This window comes from Peromyscus eremicus, chromosome 9, assembly GCF_949786415.1.
Source record: "Peromyscus eremicus chromosome 9, PerEre_H2_v1, whole genome shotgun sequence".
NCBI lineage: Eukaryota > Metazoa > Chordata > Mammalia > Rodentia > Cricetidae > Peromyscus > Peromyscus eremicus.
The window spans coordinates 3,868,416-3,886,241 of record NC_081425.1 but is presented as its reverse complement, the minus strand read 5'-3'; the positions used below and the strand labels follow the sequence as shown (position 1 = coordinate 3,886,241).

At 44.8% G+C, this 17,826-nt stretch overlaps 1 protein-coding gene, 1 long non-coding RNA gene and 1 other non-coding gene across 6 annotated transcripts in view; 1 reads left to right on the top strand and 2 right to left on the bottom strand.

Annotated features, from left to right (window-relative positions):
• The window catches only part of Ipo5 (importin 5), a 54,542-nt gene extending 45,090 nt beyond the window's left edge, over positions 1-9,452 (top strand). For all 4 annotated transcript variants that reach the window (XM_059273192.1, XM_059273189.1, XM_059273190.1 and 1 more), the window contains 11 exons: positions 969-1,101; positions 1,179-1,300; positions 1,658-1,754; positions 3,237-3,409; positions 4,023-4,134; positions 4,222-4,277; positions 5,091-5,213; positions 6,215-6,434; positions 6,921-7,149; positions 8,600-8,741; positions 9,306-9,452. In XM_059273192.1, the coding sequence (XP_059129175.1) occupies positions 969-1,101; positions 1,179-1,300; positions 1,658-1,754; positions 3,237-3,409; positions 4,023-4,134; positions 4,222-4,277; positions 5,091-5,213; positions 6,215-6,434; positions 6,921-7,149; positions 8,600-8,741; positions 9,306-9,392 (1,494 nt within the window). In that variant the 3' untranslated portion in view covers positions 9,393-9,452. The remainder of the gene's footprint in view (positions 1-968; positions 1,102-1,178; positions 1,301-1,657; positions 1,755-3,236; positions 3,410-4,022; positions 4,135-4,221; positions 4,278-5,090; positions 5,214-6,214; positions 6,435-6,920; positions 7,150-8,599; positions 8,742-9,305) is intronic.
• Positions 1,710-2,818, bottom strand: LOC131919133 (uncharacterized). Its single transcript, XR_009381166.1, has 2 exons — positions 2,706-2,818; positions 1,710-1,883 (listed from the first exon to the last, which is right to left on the bottom strand). It is a non-coding gene; the product is annotated as an uncharacterized LOC131919133 (long non-coding RNA).
• Positions 9,453-14,999: 5,547 nt separating the features above from the next.
• LOC131920230 (U12 minor spliceosomal RNA) lies at positions 15,000-15,148 on the bottom strand. The gene has a single exon (XR_009381575.1). It is a non-coding gene; the product is annotated as a U12 minor spliceosomal RNA (small nuclear RNA).
• Positions 15,149-17,826: the final 2,678 nt, after the last annotated feature.

Genomic DNA, 17,826 nt, shown 5'->3' with positions numbered 1-17,826 from the left:
ACTTAGAGGATATGGGGAATGAGGAGCCTTTATTCACTGATTTTGGAAATGTTAAATGGTGCAGCCACTATGGGAGTCAGTGTGGAGGTTTCTTAACAGACTAAAGTCTGGCCAGGCGGTGGTAACACGCTAATCCCAGCACTCAGAGGCAGAGGCAGGCGGATCTCTGATTTCTGAGGCCAGCCTGGTCTACATAGTGAGTTCTAGGACAGCCAGGGCCACATAGTGAGACCCTGTCTCAAAAAACAAAACAAAAACAAAAAAAACCCTAAAAATAGTGCTACTATATTGCTGTCTGATGTGCTTACAGTCGTGGACATAAAAGGTCTTCACATGCTACCATGGGTAGTTCGCACATCCATGTTTGTCACGTCTCCTGTCAACAGTAGCCAGGGGAAATAGAATCAGCCTAGCCTGCATCAACACACAAGCGGATAAGGAAAATGTACATGTGTGGATAGATTTTACTCAGCTAGGAAAAGAATGCAATTTTGAGAGAATGGAGGACATGGAGGACGGGAAGGGCACACTCCGGGGGCGGGAAGGACCAACCAGAAGAAAGCATGGCAATGCCGTGATGACACCTGTTGTCTTACATGCTGACACTAAACATGGGGTGGGGGGTTGGGTTTCAGTAGTGTTTGTGGGTGCTATGCCAGGTAGTATATCTTCTTCCTCCAAAAAATCAGTGCCTAAAAGTGGCCTTTGTTTTCAACTAAGTGGTACGGATGCTAACAGAGAAGAAATTATAATTGCTGCATAGGGAAAAAGCAGGAAAGCCTCACCTGCCAGCTCTGTTCCATTGTAGAGGTCACAGGTGCCTGAATGCTGATTTGGAACATGTTGAGTGACATTGGGAAATACGTAAACATGTCGGTTGATAAGTCTATGTTTCCTCAAGATGGGAAACCGTCTTTAACTGTCTTAGTTACCCGTTGTTTTACGGCCTGTTTGAAATTTTCCCCCAGATCTCTTACATGATCTCAGCATGGGCCAGAATGTGCAAAATCCTGGGGAAAGAATTCCAGCAGTACCTTCCCGTGGTTATGGGGCCGCTGATGAAGACCGCTTCAATTAAGCCTGAAGTAGCCCTTCTCGACAGTAAGTGCTTTACTGGGCACAGCAGCGGCAGCACCACTGCTTTTTTCTTCTTACACGTCTGTCTTACCTGTTAACAGCCCAGGACATGGAGAATATGAGTGACGATGACGGTTGGGAATTTGTGAACCTCGGAGATCAGCAGAGTTTTGGTATTAAAACGGCAGGACTGGAAGAAAAGTCAACTGCTTGCCAGATGTTGGTATGATAATATCCTGTTACTAGGCTTTGGGATCAGATCTCCTTCCACCACACAATCCAGGGTGGATCTCGGCCATCAGCCTGCACAACAAGCGCTGTTACCGGAGCCGTCACCAGCCTGGGTGACGTGTGCACGTCAGAGCGTTTGCAGCAGAGGCTTTGGGAATGGAGGGGTTTTGTGGACTTTGTCTCTTTGGGGCAAGTCTGTAGTAGATGGCTAAGAATATCATTGGAGTAAATGAGCACAAATGTGCTTACGGCATTAAAAGAAAAGCTGAACTCGTCTGGGGTCAAGCGACATGGTCAGTATTATCTTTTTGAAACCCTGTAATGTGGACCTTGATTTCCTTTCTTTCAGGTTTGCTATGCTAAGGAATTAAAGGAAGGTTTTGTGGAATACACTGAACAGGTTGTCAAACTGATGGTCCCTCTGCTGAAATTTTATTTCCATGATGATATCCTTCAACAGTTGAATACAAAACATGTCTGGATGTAGGAAAGCTGTAGTGTCTTGAGTTACCTGAATTGCTCTTCATTTGCTCTAACTTGGCTGTGTGTTCTTGGCTCCTCGTGTGCCTTCATTTCTTGAAAAGCATGAAAGACAAAATGTTAACCATGCTATAGTCAGCCCTCTGTGACCTTACTAAGAATTGTACAGACTGACATTTTATGAACAAATGTCCACAGTACTTGTTGGATACCCACTGATACATCTCTTTCTGAGAGAGACTCCTATAGTACTAATGTGGATAACACCTCTAAGGGACATCTTAGTAAATCTTCAATAAATGTTTTTTGTTTGTTTTGTTTTTTGTTTTTTGTTTTTTTTGTTGGTTTTTCGAGACAGGGTTTCTCTGTATAGCTTTGCGCCTTTTCCTGGAGCTCACTTGGTAGTCCAGGCTGGCCTCGAACTCACAGAGATCCGCCTGGCTCTGCCTCCCGAGTGCTGGGATTAAAGGCATGCGCTACCACCGCCCAGCTCGATAAATGTTTTTATCCTCAAGTTCTTGATAGGCATAATTAATATGTGTGGGTATTTGTTCTTAATTTCCACACACATTGTTTCATAAAGTAGGTAAAAGAAAACCAGACCAACCCTAAAGTCCTCTGTTCCTCAGACAGTATGATGTCGGCAGTGTCCTTACAGAGGGAGCTCTGCCAGCAGATTTCTGGTGAGTCACACCAGAGGAGGAAGTAGTGTGTGTGCATTACCCAAAGGCCAGAAGGTGGCGTCAGATCCCCTAGAACTGGAGTTAACAAATGGTGTGAGCCACCATGTGGGTGCTGAGAATCAAACCTGGGTGTTTTGGAAGCCAGTGATCTTAACCACTTAATCAACCCCTAGAATATTTTTAACTTTTTTTTAGTATTTAAATCTTTTTACTTTATGTATATAAATGTTTTACCTGAATGAATATGTACATGTATGCTGGTGCCCATGGAGATCAGAAGAAATTATATTCCCCTGGAACTGGAGTTAGGAATGGTTAGAAACCACCACATGGATTCGGGGTACAAACCACCACATGGATTCGGGGTACTGAACCCCAGTCCTCTGCAAAAGCAGCTCATACTTTACCAGCTGAGCCATCTCTCCAGCCCCTAGCTTCTAGAATTATTTTTCAGAAGAGGTTACCAAGGCTTTTTATTTTATAAATGATACTAGATAGGGAAGAGCCTCTTGGTGCTTCAGGGAAAACCAGGGAGTTCTACACAGGAGAAAGTTGTAGATGGCATTGCATACGCTACAGAGCAGAGCCATGAGAGACCCTTCACTGTTACCAGACACACTGCCGTGCCGTGCAGACGGTCAGAGAGCCTTGGCTGTTTCTGTACCCACTTCCCCCTTTCCTGCTAACATAGTGTTCTTAGCATGTAGGTAGAATGCTGGGATACTCCAGAGGCCCCTTGGTGGTGCATTTCCTTAATGATAAAACGGGTCCGAGTGGCAGCGGCAGAGTCCATGCCTCTTCTGCTGGAGTGTGCACGAGTTCGGGGTCCCGAGTATCTCACACAGATGTGGCACTTTATGTGTGATGCGCTCATCAAAGCTATTGGCACGGAGCCTGATTCAGACGTCCTCTCGGAAATAATGCACTCTTTTGCGAAGGTGAATGTTTTCTCTGAATATCCCCCTCCTGTTTTATAAGGCGTGTTCATGTAATTCTCTGCTGACTAAATTAGGGAGATTTTTCCATGTATTATAGTAAACCATTTTTTTGCTGCAAATGTCAATTTTTTTGTTCTGAAATTTTGGTATAATTTTTGTTGATTGGGAAGTTAGCTTTTGAGAAATAGTGAGATTACACTAGAAGGATTGTTAGAGGTGGGAGAGATACAGACAGTTACAAAGGGGTCCTTAGTGGTTCTTGGAAAGTTGTAGTAGCTTCCTTGCATCAAACAGTTGGTATACGTTCCCAGGATCCCAGAAGAAAGTCTGATGCTTCTAGCTGCAGACACTGCACCGTTCGTGTCTAGATCCTCCCATGAACGCCTCTTTCCCTTTTCATCTGTTGGTATCAGAAATAGATGGGTATGGTAGGAGGTGGACGATGTCTGTTCTGGCTCTGGACCCTCGGCCTGACACATACGATAGGTCCTAAAGGAGCTCTGTCCCTGACACCTCGGTTGGGATGCTGCCCTCAAGCACAGCTGAGTGTGCCCTCACTCATTGGGTCTTTGGTCCGGGCGGTGACTTGTGGTCCTTTGTCTCACTTGCTCAGTGCATAGAAGTGATGGGGGATGGATGCCTGAACAGTGAACACTTCGAGGAGCTGGGAGGGATCCTGAAGGCCAAGCTCGAAGAACACTTCAAAAATCAAGAGTTGCGGCAAGGTAAGCTTTCAGGACTTCTCGCTTCTGAACAAAGTCCTTGTCCTTTGGATGTGATCATTTAAAAACATTTGTTTGGGTGTGTTTTAGTTAAAAGACAAGATGAAGACTATGATGAACAGGTTGAGGAATCACTACAAGATGAGGTAAATTATTCCCTTCCGACTTCAATTCAATGACCGTTTGCATCTTAACTCTGTTTAAATGCTTCAGTTTCTAGTTACCCTCCGGTATCCTGTTCTGATAGAATCTGGTATTTCTAGAATAAGTCTTTTGAAATGAATGACCTTTTTTCTTCAGTATCTCACACATCAAATGCCATAGATTAAATACTTGTTGCTCACAACCACCGTTTGTCTCTACTGGTATTGTTCCACATCCAGTGGTTAGCTAGGGTGACTGTTGACAGTTGGGGGCAGTTGACAACAAGGCTCGGTGCATTGTAGGGAAGCATTCTGCCTTACTTGGACAGAAGGGCTTTTATTTCCAGCAGTTGCCCACACTGGACTTGCACTTGGGATCCTCTTTATTCAGCTTCTGAAGTGTTTGGGATCACAAGCCTGCCTGCACCACCACCAGCCTCGGCAGCTTTCTTTACCGTGTGTCTCAGTCATTTCATCCAGCCTGATTGTTAAGATGGGCAGAGCCAGCGTCTGGTGTGTGTGGTGCCTCCAGTGGGCTGTGCTCATGTACGTGTGCCTCCATTGACACATGTCCATGTGCTTAGGCCTGCACTGCTGCCGACTCCATGCCCTCACCAGCCTACTCTAACATAAGTAAGTTCCCAGGCAGTAAGTGCAGCACTTGGCGTCTGCGCCTCCTTTCCCGTCACTCCAGCCTCCAGCTTCTCAATAGTCTTAACGGGAAACATTCATTTCCTGGATTTTATAGGTGTTGCTGCTGATTCTCAAGCAGATAGTTTCTAACCCATGTGGCTGCGTGTTGTGTTTCTTTTTTAGGATGATAATGATGTTTATATTCTGACTAAAGTGTCAGATATTTTACACTCAATATTCAGTAGCTACAAAGAAAAGGTGTTGCCGTGGTTTGAACAACTGCTTCCATTAATTGTCAACCTGATTGTAAGTATTAACCACCTATGAGCTCTTTTGAATAAATAGTTAACCTGGAACTCTCATTGCTGCATATTATGTCTTACACTTGTTAGAAATGGGCCTCAGAGGTGGAATTTGCATCATACTTTTTTAGTTATCCAGCTTAGTGCATTGCCCTGTATGTTTTCTATATCCTCTCAAGAAACAGAATGGTCTTTACTATGTACAGTCTGCAATAGTGGCCTGTGGTTAGTAAGTTTATCTACTTGATTTTTAAATATCTTACAGAGATTACAATTTGGAACAGTTAGCAAAGTAAGCACAAGTAGATTTCGCATACTTCTGCTCTCACACATGCACAGCTTCTTACACATTAACAGCTACCCTCAGATAGTAGGGTGTAGGCTCCAGGACTATGCACATGCCTGGCAAGCACTCAGCGGACCTCTATTGCCAGCCCCTCTTCCTCCTGCCTTCTCACGCGCGCGCGCGCGCGCGCACACACACACACACACACACACACACACACACACACACACACACACACACATCATTTTGTTACTCTACTTTGAGATACAGTCTTGCTAAGTAGCCCAGCCTGGTGTGGAACTTGGAATCCTCTTGTTTCATCCTTTGCGGCCAGGCCCAGTTGGGGGTCGTTAACTCCTAGGTTCTAATGATCCTCCTACCCTAGCCTCCTGGGTTGTAGGAATTACACAGTACTGTGTACTTGGATGCCTCCTCTACCGCCTACCTTTTTTTTTTCTTACAAAGTAAATGTATGAACATCTCTGCCCTGTCAATTTCTCCTGTAGTATGTGGTCATATTGTAGGACTCTAACAAATCATAAAAGTTCTGTACTGTGAAGTTACTTTAAATGTATGTATTCCAATGTTTTTGTTGTAAGAAGTGGTTACTATGTTTCTATTTCCTGTATTGGATTCATTCTGTAGGCAGATAGTTCCTGATGAATTGTTTACAATTTTTGTACCAGTATTTAGTACTTAAAGGGGAATCTCTTCTATAGTGTCCACATAGACCATGGCCAGACAGACAATGGGGATTGTGCATCTTCGATGATGTCATAGAACACTGTAGTCCAGCCTCATTTAAGTATGCAGAATATTTCTTAAGGCCAATGCTCCAGTATGTGTGTGACAACAGCCCAGAAGTCAGGCAAGCTGCGGCATATGGCCTTGGCGTCATGGCACAATATGGTGGAGATAACTACCGCCCTTTCTGTACAGGTACTTACGTTCTGCTTTGTGCATTTCATTCCAGGCAGCCCTTTAGCCCAACCATGTTCTCACCACACCTGGAAGCATTCTGTTCCAATTTCTGCTTTATTCTCCTATACCCACCCACCCCTCTCTTGTTTTTTAATTTTATCCCCCTCTCCCATCTATAGCACTAACTGTACCGTGAATGAAAGCATGTGTCACCTTTCCTTAAAGAGCTTCTGGGGAGTCGAGGTTGGCAGTGCTCAAGTGTAAGGCCTGGGTGGAGGCAGTAAAAGTGAAGGCAGCAGGTGTGCGCAGGCTCTCAGTTGCAGCTCTGATGTTCCTGTCCATGCTTAGTGTCCCTTCTGTTACATACAGTCCTGTGAGAGTGGAGCCGAGAACATAGGCTTCTTTACACTTGAGCAGTTAGCACCTGGACCAGAGTTGGGGACATTTATGTTCATCTGCATCGACATGAAGTTTAGCTGACCTGTTTTCACATGTTTGTTTTAGAAGCACTACCACTGCTTGTAAGAGTTATTCAGTCTGCAGATTCTAAGACCAAAGAAAATGTCAATGCTACAGAGAACTGCATCTCCGCAGTGGGGAAAATCATGAAGTTCAAGCCTGACTGTGTAAACGTTGAAGAAGTCTTACCACACTGGTTGTCTTGGCTTCCTCTACATGAAGATAAAGAGGAAGCTGTCCAGACCTTCAGTTATCTGTGCGACCTGATTGAAAGGTAGGCAAGCACAGAAGTAAGGCCGGCATTCGTTCTTTCCGTGGCCCAGAAAGCTGAGGTTGAACCTCACTTGCGGCCAGCGGTGGGTTGTGTATATTTGAAATAGTACTTGCTTGTAAGGCACGTGAAGCCTGTCACACTTTAGCCCTTGTGTAAAGATCTGACTTAGAGTTCTTTGTAGGATCAATTTAGCAAATACTGTTTGAAGAAAGTTACCATCAACTGTTTTGTTGCCCACTACATTTGCTGTATGGATCAAGAGTTGGTGGTAGCCAGGTATGGTAGCACATACTAGAATCAAAGCACTGAGGAGGCTGAGGGGGCCAAGATGGCTGCAAGTTCAAGGCCATCCTCGCCTACATAGCAAAAGTCTCAGAAAGGAAGTGAGGCTGACAGATCTGCTATAAGGGCTCACCAGGCAGGCAGTGTGATCTGATACTGGGCTGTGATGGCACTTACTCAGTTTTGTACCCTGAGTATTTAAGCTGCAACAACAGTGGCTTTAGAAACGGCAGGATGGAAGCAATTCCTTGGCGTCCCTCTTACTCCGCAGCCTCTAACCATGACTTTGATCTTGACTTTCACGGTTAATTTCCGAGTAGAGTTTGGTTCACTGTCTATCCAGTAGAATTCCTGGAATTTTTTAGGATATTCCTTCATGCCTGCTTGATTCAGCTTGATAAATACTGTATGTCCCTACTGAGGTAGGTTCTCCTGAGGAGTGTGATAGTCACCCACAGACTACACTGTCTTGTATCTGAAATATCGGTCCTCAGACTGTTTGTTCTCCTTGGAAGGGACTACTGTCAGTGACTTCCGCTCAAATTCACTATTACGTTTCTTTCCGTTATGCCTGCCTGAAGTTTATCCCTTAGTTTACTCTTAAAACACCCAAATGACCCTTTTGAAACTGTTTGATGCAACAAATGTTATTTTTGGTAATGTCATGAGGTTTGTTCGTTTGTTTTGTGGTACTAGTGACCAGACCTAGGAGTCTCCCTTGTGCTGGGCAAAATGCTCCATGGTTGAACCCTCTTTTTATTCTTTGAAATAGGGTTTCACTAAGTTGCCTAAGCTGACCTTAACAGTCCTCCTCAGCCTCTTTGCTGGGTTTACAGACTTGAGACAAGACTGTCTTGGGGCTTTTTTGTTGCTGTTTGTTCCTTGTGTTTTGACACAGTGCAGATGGTTCTAACACAGAGCGTGTAGTTCTCTTGCCTGGCCCTGAGAAGAATCCTGAGAAATGAGCCGAGTGTTTTTCCCCGACTAACACTGGGAGAGCTGCAGGCCCACTGAGTCAGACCAGCTGGCTCTCTTCTACTGAACCATAAGGACATGCGGTCCTAATGACCATGTAACTGTTGTGTACAGAGCAGCAGAGGGAAGTGTGATTGTGAGGAATTCCTCTCACAAATTTTATTTATAAAGGTGTTTGATTTTCTTTTGTCAGTAATCACCCAATTGTTCTTGGCCCAAACAATACCAACCTACCCAAAATATTCAGTATAATTGCGGAAGGAGAAATGCATGAGGCCATTAAACATGAAGACCCCTGTGCCAAACGCCTGGCCAATGTAGTTCGCCAAGTACAGGTAAGCTGGATGGGTTGAACTGGACAGGGGATAAATAAATCACAGTGTCGGGGGCTCTGCTGGCTTTTAATCTACATTAGGAACTAACATTTAATGAGCTGCGGAAATTGTATTTTTAAATCAGGAAGCTTTGAAATGGGTTATTAATATGTTCTACCCATTTGTTCTCACTGTCAGAGGCAAAGTCTTCATCTTCAACTTGAGCATAGGAAGTCCTAGTGTGTAGCAGATGGTCATCATTTTTAGAATATCTGAAGGAAAGAAAGGTGCAGTTCATTAATGAGTTGTCAGAACCAAAAAAATATAATAAATGACTTACTTTGACTTCATGTAGTATATAGGTTGATCTAAGGTGCCAGATAATGGGATAACTTTAGTGATTTAGAAGCAAAGAAAATTTTCTGTAAATAAAATGAACTTTGAAGAAATGAACAGATTTCTTGGTTTTAGAATAATCATCAAGTTAAGCTGTAGAGTGTCTGGGCACTGTTGGTAGTCTATGCATGCAGTTTACTAAAACACTTGACGTGATCACTGTCTAAAATGTATGCGCTTTCTCCCCAGACTTCTGGAGGATTGTGGACTGAATGCATAGCACAACTCAGTCCGGAGCAGCAGGCAGCCATACAGGAGCTCCTGAACTCTGCCTGACGGGCCTTAATACCACCTGCCAGAAAACTAACTCCAAATAAACGTTTACCCTTTTGTTTAGGTTTCTTTGTTTTGTTTTTGAGCAAGAGAGCAGTAGTGTTGTGTGTAGGCCGTTCTTCCGGAGCTGCGCACACAGGAAAAGCAGCCTTGTGTGTGGAGTGGACTGCCGTGGATCTCCTCTGACCACAGAGGAGGTCCCCGTGAGCCCATGGTAGCACTGTGGAGTATTTTTCTATTGCTGTGTCCCACTGTGCAAAAGGAAAGAGGAAACAGTTACTTTCCTCAGTAGACCTACAGAAACATAGGGAAATCCAGGTCTGTTAATCCACATAGACGTGTGTTAAACAGACTGGGTGACAACCTGGTGTTCATTCTATAAAGTGGAGTGAGATCTGTGTGGGGTAGAAAGAAGCCTTTACCAAGCCAACCAGCCGCAAACAGCTGATGACAAGCAAGCCTGAGGCTGTCACTGGATGTCACTGCTGGTTCTTTCCCCCAGAGGGCTTGCGCAGTGACTGGTATGGCGGCGGTCCCACGTCGGCCCTTGAATGTGAAGTGTCGTTGGCATGTCCGCAGTGGTCTCATTCACTCCTCAATAAACAGCATTGAAATACAGAGGCTTGTGTAAAACTCAGTACTGTCTGCCTGTGGTTCCTTTCCTGTTTTCATAGAGAGTGACCTGATATTTTTTTAAGGGATAGTTGTGGCTCTGAATGTTTTTCCTCCACATTTTCTCTGCAGTACAGCCTTGAAAATGTGTCTTGTCTTTGCAGTCTTCACGGTAATTAAAGCTCACGTACATGGCTATTCTGTTCACAACTGGCATTCTTAAGGTTTGCAAATTCAGCCAGCTTTTAAAAACTAGGATTGTTCTTAATAGATCAACAAGATTTTGGCTTAGTATTTTCATTGCAGATTGTAATTGCTTTAGAGCCACACACAGCATTGAATTTTTTAATTTTACAGGTATTATGGCTAAAATTATTTACTGAAAATTTCAGTAAAATGAGTGAAATTTTTTCCTTTATGTGTTAATCTCAGAACAGTAACTGACTAGTTGTTGTTTCTTTAAATAATTTTCTAAGGGATCTTAATAGATTTCTGTTGAAACCTCAGTGTTAACATTTTCATAGTTTGTACTAAATTTAACTGTGATAAAAATGAGTTTTATGCATAAATCAGAATTTAAAATTAAACATTTCTTTCTTTAAGTGATTTGCATTACTTCATTAAACAAAATTTGGAATTAAATGGAAGATAAAATGGATTCTCTTTAGACAGCTCACTGGTCAGCACGTGTCCTTAGACGATACTTTCAGCTTCTAACTACCGCATGGTTAGTCTGGATACTTCGGGATCTGGCAGGGGAAAAATATATATATGTATGTATGTATGTATGTATGTATGTATGTATGTATGTATGCATGCATGTCAGTGACTTCGGCAGTAGTCAGTGCTTCCAGCGGTGCTCTGGGCCTCTTGGAGGAGGGAGCTTGGTACTGTGTTCCCTGGGGAGGAGAGCAGGCACTGGCAGTGCAGCACCTCTGCTCCAGCCTGAAGCAGGACTGGGTGCTGGTGCCCATGCAGTGTGAATTGGGCTTTTGTTTAGAGTGCTCCTGCACTCTCAGAAAAGAAGCTCATGAGAAACATGGCCCACCTGCCAAGTGGGGGTGGTAGAGTGGTCAGGAGATCAGTGGTTTGGAGAGAGCTAGTGTTTGCACTGGGCTAAGTACTTGTGAGAGCAGGTACCTTCACATCAAGCACTAGTGGGATCATTAAGCACTAGCAAGGCCCACAAGCCCTGAGAAGTGCATTGGTGGTACACATGCCGACCGGCAAGCCAAGACTGGCATTGAGTTGAGGTGGGGAGGACAGGAGCTAGGGACCTCTGTCTTCATGAAACAACCAACTTAAGATGCCTGGTGACTAGGTTCTTTATGTTAACTGGTTATACACACTTGGATGGGGGAATTCGTGGTTTTTCCTGTCTGTACCACTCTAAGTGGCCTTGCATGCCAGTGAGTGATACATTTTATGAATTCAAACTTTTGGAGGGAGTAACTGTATGGCTCCACCATTTCTGAAAATTTTGTAACAGTACACACACAGCATAACTCAATTTTTGAGTATTTTTTTTAAAGCTGTAAATTAGAAGTAAAACTGTCTCACAGTGGCAACTGGATACTCTGTAATGCGAGGCACCTTTATCACAGCTCAGGTTGTAGCTTGGCTTAGCAAATGTCCATAAGTAAATACTCTTGATGCAACTGGTCTCCTAATAAATGGGGGGGTGCACAATTGGTAAGCGTTTATTTATAATAACTAAGCATTTATTATCTTGAAGGATTTTCAACAAGTAGACAATTCAAAAGGCTAAGTAGCCAACTAAATATTTCCCACAGTTAGCCCTGCCCCATCTGCCTAGATTATTGTTGCATCCATTTCTTCTCTTTGTCTTTATGGGACTTGTTTGCCTTGTTATGTACATGAGTGCTAGCCTGCTGTGTAAGTCTGGGTACTCTTTGCCTGCAGTCCTGAGGAGGTCGGAAGAGGGTGTCAGATCCTGGAGTTGTGAGTGCTGGGAACTAAATTCCTGTGCTCTGTATGAGCCAGTACATGCTCTTAACCACTGAGCTATCTCTCAAGCTCCTAATAAAGTTTTTATTAGTTTTAATTACTATTTTGGTACATTTATGAACATGCATGTTCTATGGTGTCATATGGAGGTCAGGACAAATTGCTAGAGTTTTGTTTTAATTATTTTAGTACATTTATTAATATTGCATGTTCTGTGGTGTTGCATGGGGGTCAAAGGACAAGTTACCAGAGTTGGCTCAGACTGTCAGGCTTGGCAGCAAGCACCTTTACCCACTGAGCCATCTTGCCAGCCCCTAAGACTGTGGGTTCAGGGGAAGCGGCTCAGCTGGCTGTGCTTGTCTGGTATGCATGAATCCTTGGCTTCAGGCCCCAGCACTGTGTAAGCCAGGTGTGTTTCAGACAGGATCAGAAATTTAAGGTCATCTCTGGCTACATAGCAAATTGGAAGCTAGCCTGAGCAACTTGAGATCCTGTCTCAGAAGTTAAAATCTAGCAACGTGAGACCCATACTCAAAAGGAAGACTGGTGCTACAGTCTATGACTTGTCTAGCAAGTGTGAGGCCCTGGGTTCAATCTTCAGTAAAAGGAAGAGCTGAAACCTTTCTGAGCAGGCTGTGGCACAAGTCACAGTTTCACAGTTGATTCCTGCTGGACATCTCCGTGGTAAGGAGCCAGGCAAGCACATGCGAGGCCCTGGGTGCATTCCCAGCATCAGAAAAAGGGAAAGACGGGCCTTCTGTCTGGTGTCCATGAACTGTTCTCATAGGAAAAGATTGCCACAGTCCATGCAGGAAAAGCCAGACGCCTATGTTGCAAGTGTCTAAAGAAGACAATGAAGAGCTAGCAAGAAGTGGGCGGAGTCACTGAGAGGAGGTGCTCTGTAAGGAGCAGACTGGCCTGGACCACTGGAGGGAAGGGTCCTGGGCACGTTTGATAGAAGGTATCTGCTAGGTGCCACAGCTTCCTTCTGCTTCACAAGGGACACGGAACTCCAAAGGCTGGCAGTCAAAGCCTGTCCGTTTAATACACGGGAAGCTGAGTGAAGTGCCCAGCTGGCTTGCAGCCGTCCCTGGTGGCCTGCCGAGCTCCACTGAAGGGTAAACCCCATGAAGTCCAGCAGAGGAGTGCAAAGCAAGAGCGGAGATAAGTGGGGTCCTGGCTGCCTCGAGGTCCCCAAAGCTGACTGCAGATGGAGGAGCTCCACTCCCAGGGGCTCTCTGCTCCTCCCCAAACTGCCTAGACCTGTTGCTTTAGCAACACCCCACCATAGCCACACTAACTTCTGTGAGGTCCAGAACAGTGGCAGTACATAGTTCTCTTCTACCAGGGCCTCCAAAGGTTTCCTGATTTGTATGTTCCAGAGTGTTGGTGATAATTGGGATGATTTAGCTCAAGTACTGAATTAGGTACTAGCAGTAATTATCTTGATGACAGTTAACACCCCTGTCCTGAGGCCAAGGCCCAGTGAATCATTTCTAGATACTAACCAGCAAGGACCTGGGATGTAGTGTGGTGGTAGACTGCTTTCTTAGCATATGGGAAGCCCTAGGTTTGATTAATGCCATGGAGAACTTAGGGACACCTACTGAAAAGTTTGCTGTCATTTCTAAAAAAGATCCAGCTTACTTTGTTCAGATCCAGTAATGTAAAGGGTGGAAAGAATGCTTCTTCAGTCCTACATGACAAAGTACATGGGTGCTTAGATTATAGTGGACAGGTTTTCTCTGCAATAGCCCTGGCTGTCCTGGGACTCACTCTGTAGATCAGACTGGCCTCAGATCTGCCTGGCTCTGCCTCTCGAGTGCTAGGATGGGTGCTTAGATGAATTGGACAGTCTCCATAGCTTTAACGCTTTACTAGTGTGGCTGTTTTGCTTATTTTCACTGAATGGGCCACTGGGAACTCGTTCACAATTCACAGGCTTAGAAAACTTTTGGTGAAAAGTCTGTTCTTGCTCCTGTTCTGAATGAAAAAGCCTTTTAGACTTGATCCAAACAAGCACATTTGCTTGGTTCCATTCACAACCCTCTCTAGAAGGTAATAGGTATCTATGTCTTTATGATGGGGAGGACTCAGGCAGGGAGGCACTCTGAGCAGTGAACATCCTCTACTTAACCCAGCCTAGATTGCCTAGCCATTTAAGTCAAGAGTGAATATCTTTGCCCCTTTGCCCCTCCAAAGTGTCTACTGTATTGTGGCATCCTTGCAGGAAATTGGTAGTAGCAATCCAACATAACTGGAAACAAATTCCCATAAGGAAAGATTAACCTGTGTGCCATGGGTTAAACCCAGAGCCTTACACATGCCAGGTAAGTGCTTGCCTGAGTTTTTTATTACATGGATTGAATGCACAGATCTGAGCATGTATGCCATGATTGGGTGTAGAGAAGAGAAGACAAGTGGGACCGAGGAATCAAACTCAGTGTCAGGCTTGATAGCAAACACATGCCCTGAACCCATGTTTTATTTTCATGAAGAGACACCATGACCAAGTTGATTTTTTTTTTTGGGGGGGGGGGGGAGATAAACCCGGTTTATTTGGAAGACAGCCCCTGACCATACATGTAGCTGGAGAGTTTCTCTCCAGGTCCCGCCAAGCCCCCACAGTCTTGCAGCCCACTTATAAAATAATCACTCAGATGCTTATATTACTTACAAACTGTGTGGCCGTGGCAGGCTGCTTGACATCTGTTCTTACATCTTAAATTAACCCATTTCTATAATCTATACCTTGCCACATGGCCCGTGGCTTACCAGTATCTTACATCATGCTTCTCATGGCAGCTGGCAGCGTCTCCCTGCCTCAGCCTTCCACCTCCCAGCATTCTCCTTGTCCTGCCTACACTATCCTTCCTGCCTGGCTACTGGCCAATCAGCATTTTATTTATCAATCATAGCAACATATATTTACAGCATACAGGACATCCCACAGCACACACAGGATGCAGTCTCAGGACAACTATGCAGCCAGCTTGTCAACTTCCTGATTTTCTTTAACATACAGGGGGTCGGGGAGACTACCACACCCAGCCATTCTGCAAAGTAGGTGGGTTGCCTTAGGGGCAACCTTTACCCACTCAAAAGTTCTTCTCGCATTAGCAGTGGGGACTCAGGCATCACCCCGAATCGTTAATTTCCTTACTCAAAGTTTAAGGCATGACCAAGTTGATTCTTACAAAGGAAAGCATTTAATTGGATGCTTGCTTACAGTTTCAGAGTCTTAATCCATCATCATCATGGCAGTGTGCAGACAGACATGGTGCTGGAATGGCAGCTGAGAGCTTTACCTCCTGATCCTCAGCTAGAGAGAGAGACTAGGCCTGATGTGGGCACTTCCAGCAAGGCCACACCACCTAATACTTTTAATCCGTCCCGAACAGTTCTGCTCCCTGGTAACCTATAGGGTCACATGCTCATTCAAACTATCACATTCTACTCCCTGGCCCCCTGTGGCCATATCATAATGCAAAAATGCATTCAGTCCAACTTCAAAAGTCCCCATAGTCTATAGCAGTTTCAACACTATTTAAAAGTTCAAAGTCTCTTCTGAGACTCATGGCAATCTCTTAACTGTAATCCCCTGTAAAATAACAATCAAAAAGCAGATCAAATACTTCCAGCATATAATGGCACAGGGTATACATTACTATTCCAATAGGGAGGAAGGGAGGAAAATACTGGACCAAGAATTAAAATTCAGCAGAGCAAACTCCAAACTCTGCATCTCCATGTCTGATGTCAAAGTGTTCTTCAGATTTCCAACTCCTATTGCCTGCACACACTTCTCTTAGGTTGGTTCCCACCTGTTAGCAGCCTGGCAGGTATCCTACGACTCTGGCATCTCCAACATCTCGGGGTTTTCAATGCAATCCCTGAGGTTTCACCTTCACAGCTTTGTACAGTGGCCTCTCTGGACCTTCATGCAGGGACCGCTCTACCAAATGCCTGTTCTTGGTGACTTTCATTAACCACAGAGGACTGCACAAACCCTTCCCCTTGACTCAGGGTAGAGAGCCCTGTGGCCAAAGCTGCCAAGTTCCTCTCCTTGCTGGGGCTGTAACCTGGGCCCTCCTTGCATTGCGTTTCATAAGCCTTCTGTTTTTGCTGATTTCCTTTACTACCTAAGCTTTCCTTCCATTGCTTTTCACAATTTGAAGGCTCAGCTGGGCAGTCTTTCCCTGAGACCACTCCCCTTATTCCATTTAGCATCAGGCTTTAAACGTTATCTCCTTGAGCACAGGACTGGGCACCATTGCACTCCTGCTCCTTTTCTCCTCAAACTACATTTTGTATTTCTTCCTGCCTCCCTTGACCCTTCTCATATATCTGCAGTTAAGTCATCACTAGTAACCACACAACACAATCAGTGCTAGGCTGTCTCAGAATCTGTGCCAACACCATTAATCTAAACTTCCCAACTTTGCCTCAGGCAGATTTTTAGGACAACAGTAAAAAGCAGCCATTCTTTGCCAAAATATAACAGGATGGTCTCTAGGCCAGCTGCTAATATTCTTCCCCTCTAAAGTTTCTTGAGCTGGGCCACCCACAGCTCACATGGCCCTCAGCACCACTGCCTGTGCTCCAGTTACAAGGATGGACCACTAAGCCCTGCTTAAATCATTCAACTGCTTTTCTGGTCCAAAGTTCCAAAGTCTTCCATAGTCCTCCAACAAATAGCATAGTCAGGCCCAGCACAGCAATGTGCCACTCTCTGGTGCCAACTTCTGTCTTAGAGATCTGTTGCCATAAAAAGACACCATGACCAAGGCACACTCTTACCAAGGAAATTGTTTAAATAGGGGCTTGCTTACAGTTTCAGAGGCGCAATCCATTATCATCATGGCGGGAAACATGGGGGCATGAAGGCAGTCATGGTGCTGGAGAAGTAGCTGAGAGGTCTACATCCTCATCAGGCAGCAGAAAGAGAGACTGGGCCTGGTGTGGCTTTTGAAACCTCAACAGCCACCTTCCTCCAAGGCTACACTTGCTCAAATGAGGCCACACCTTCTAATCTTTTTCATCCTTCTCAACAGTTCCAGTTCCTCGTGACTAAGCATTCAAATATGTGAGCCTATGGGGGCTGGCTCATTTATTCACCACAGCCCCTCTCCACACTACTAGTAGTAAAAAGGCAGTCAAAGTGTGATGGAAATGTCGCTGCAATATGCACCCGTACCAAAGCACTGCTCTGCACCCCAGAAAGGAACACAATTACATGGTGGCTTCGAGGTAAAAATAGCAGAATAAGTGTCGGTGGATTGGTTTTTTAAAGATTATATATGTGTGAACAGCTATAGTTCTGGAGGCGAAACAAACATTGTGCATATGGAAAAAGCTAGCTTTAAGCCTGCCCAGCTACTAGGTAAGTAGAGGCAGGAGAATTCAAGTCCAAGACCTGCCTAGACAACTCGGAGCGGAGAGGGTGGGGTCATTCACTTTTTTTTTGCCGAGTGGCACAAAAATCAGGAAGCCGGTTAGCTCCCCTCCCAGGCTGCCTTTTTAGATTTAGATTTTTTTGTTTGTTTTGTCTTGAAACAGTCGCATGGAGCCTAGGCAGGTCTCAAATTCCAAAACGACTATGTAGCTGAGGCTGGCCTTGAACTCCTGATCCTTCTGCCTCCAAGTCTCAAGTGCTGGGATGACAGGCATGGCTGCTTTCCAGATCTGCGCTCCTCACCTCACTTGAGTTCTCACATTGCCTTGCAGATGAAATGTTCCCCCTTTTTCTAGGGAGCAAGCAGGAAGGAGTCTCACTCTAACTGAAAATTTTACAGTATCTAGTCAGTTGTAACTCAGCAAATTCAGCAGAGAGGTTGGTGGTAAATACAATAAAATA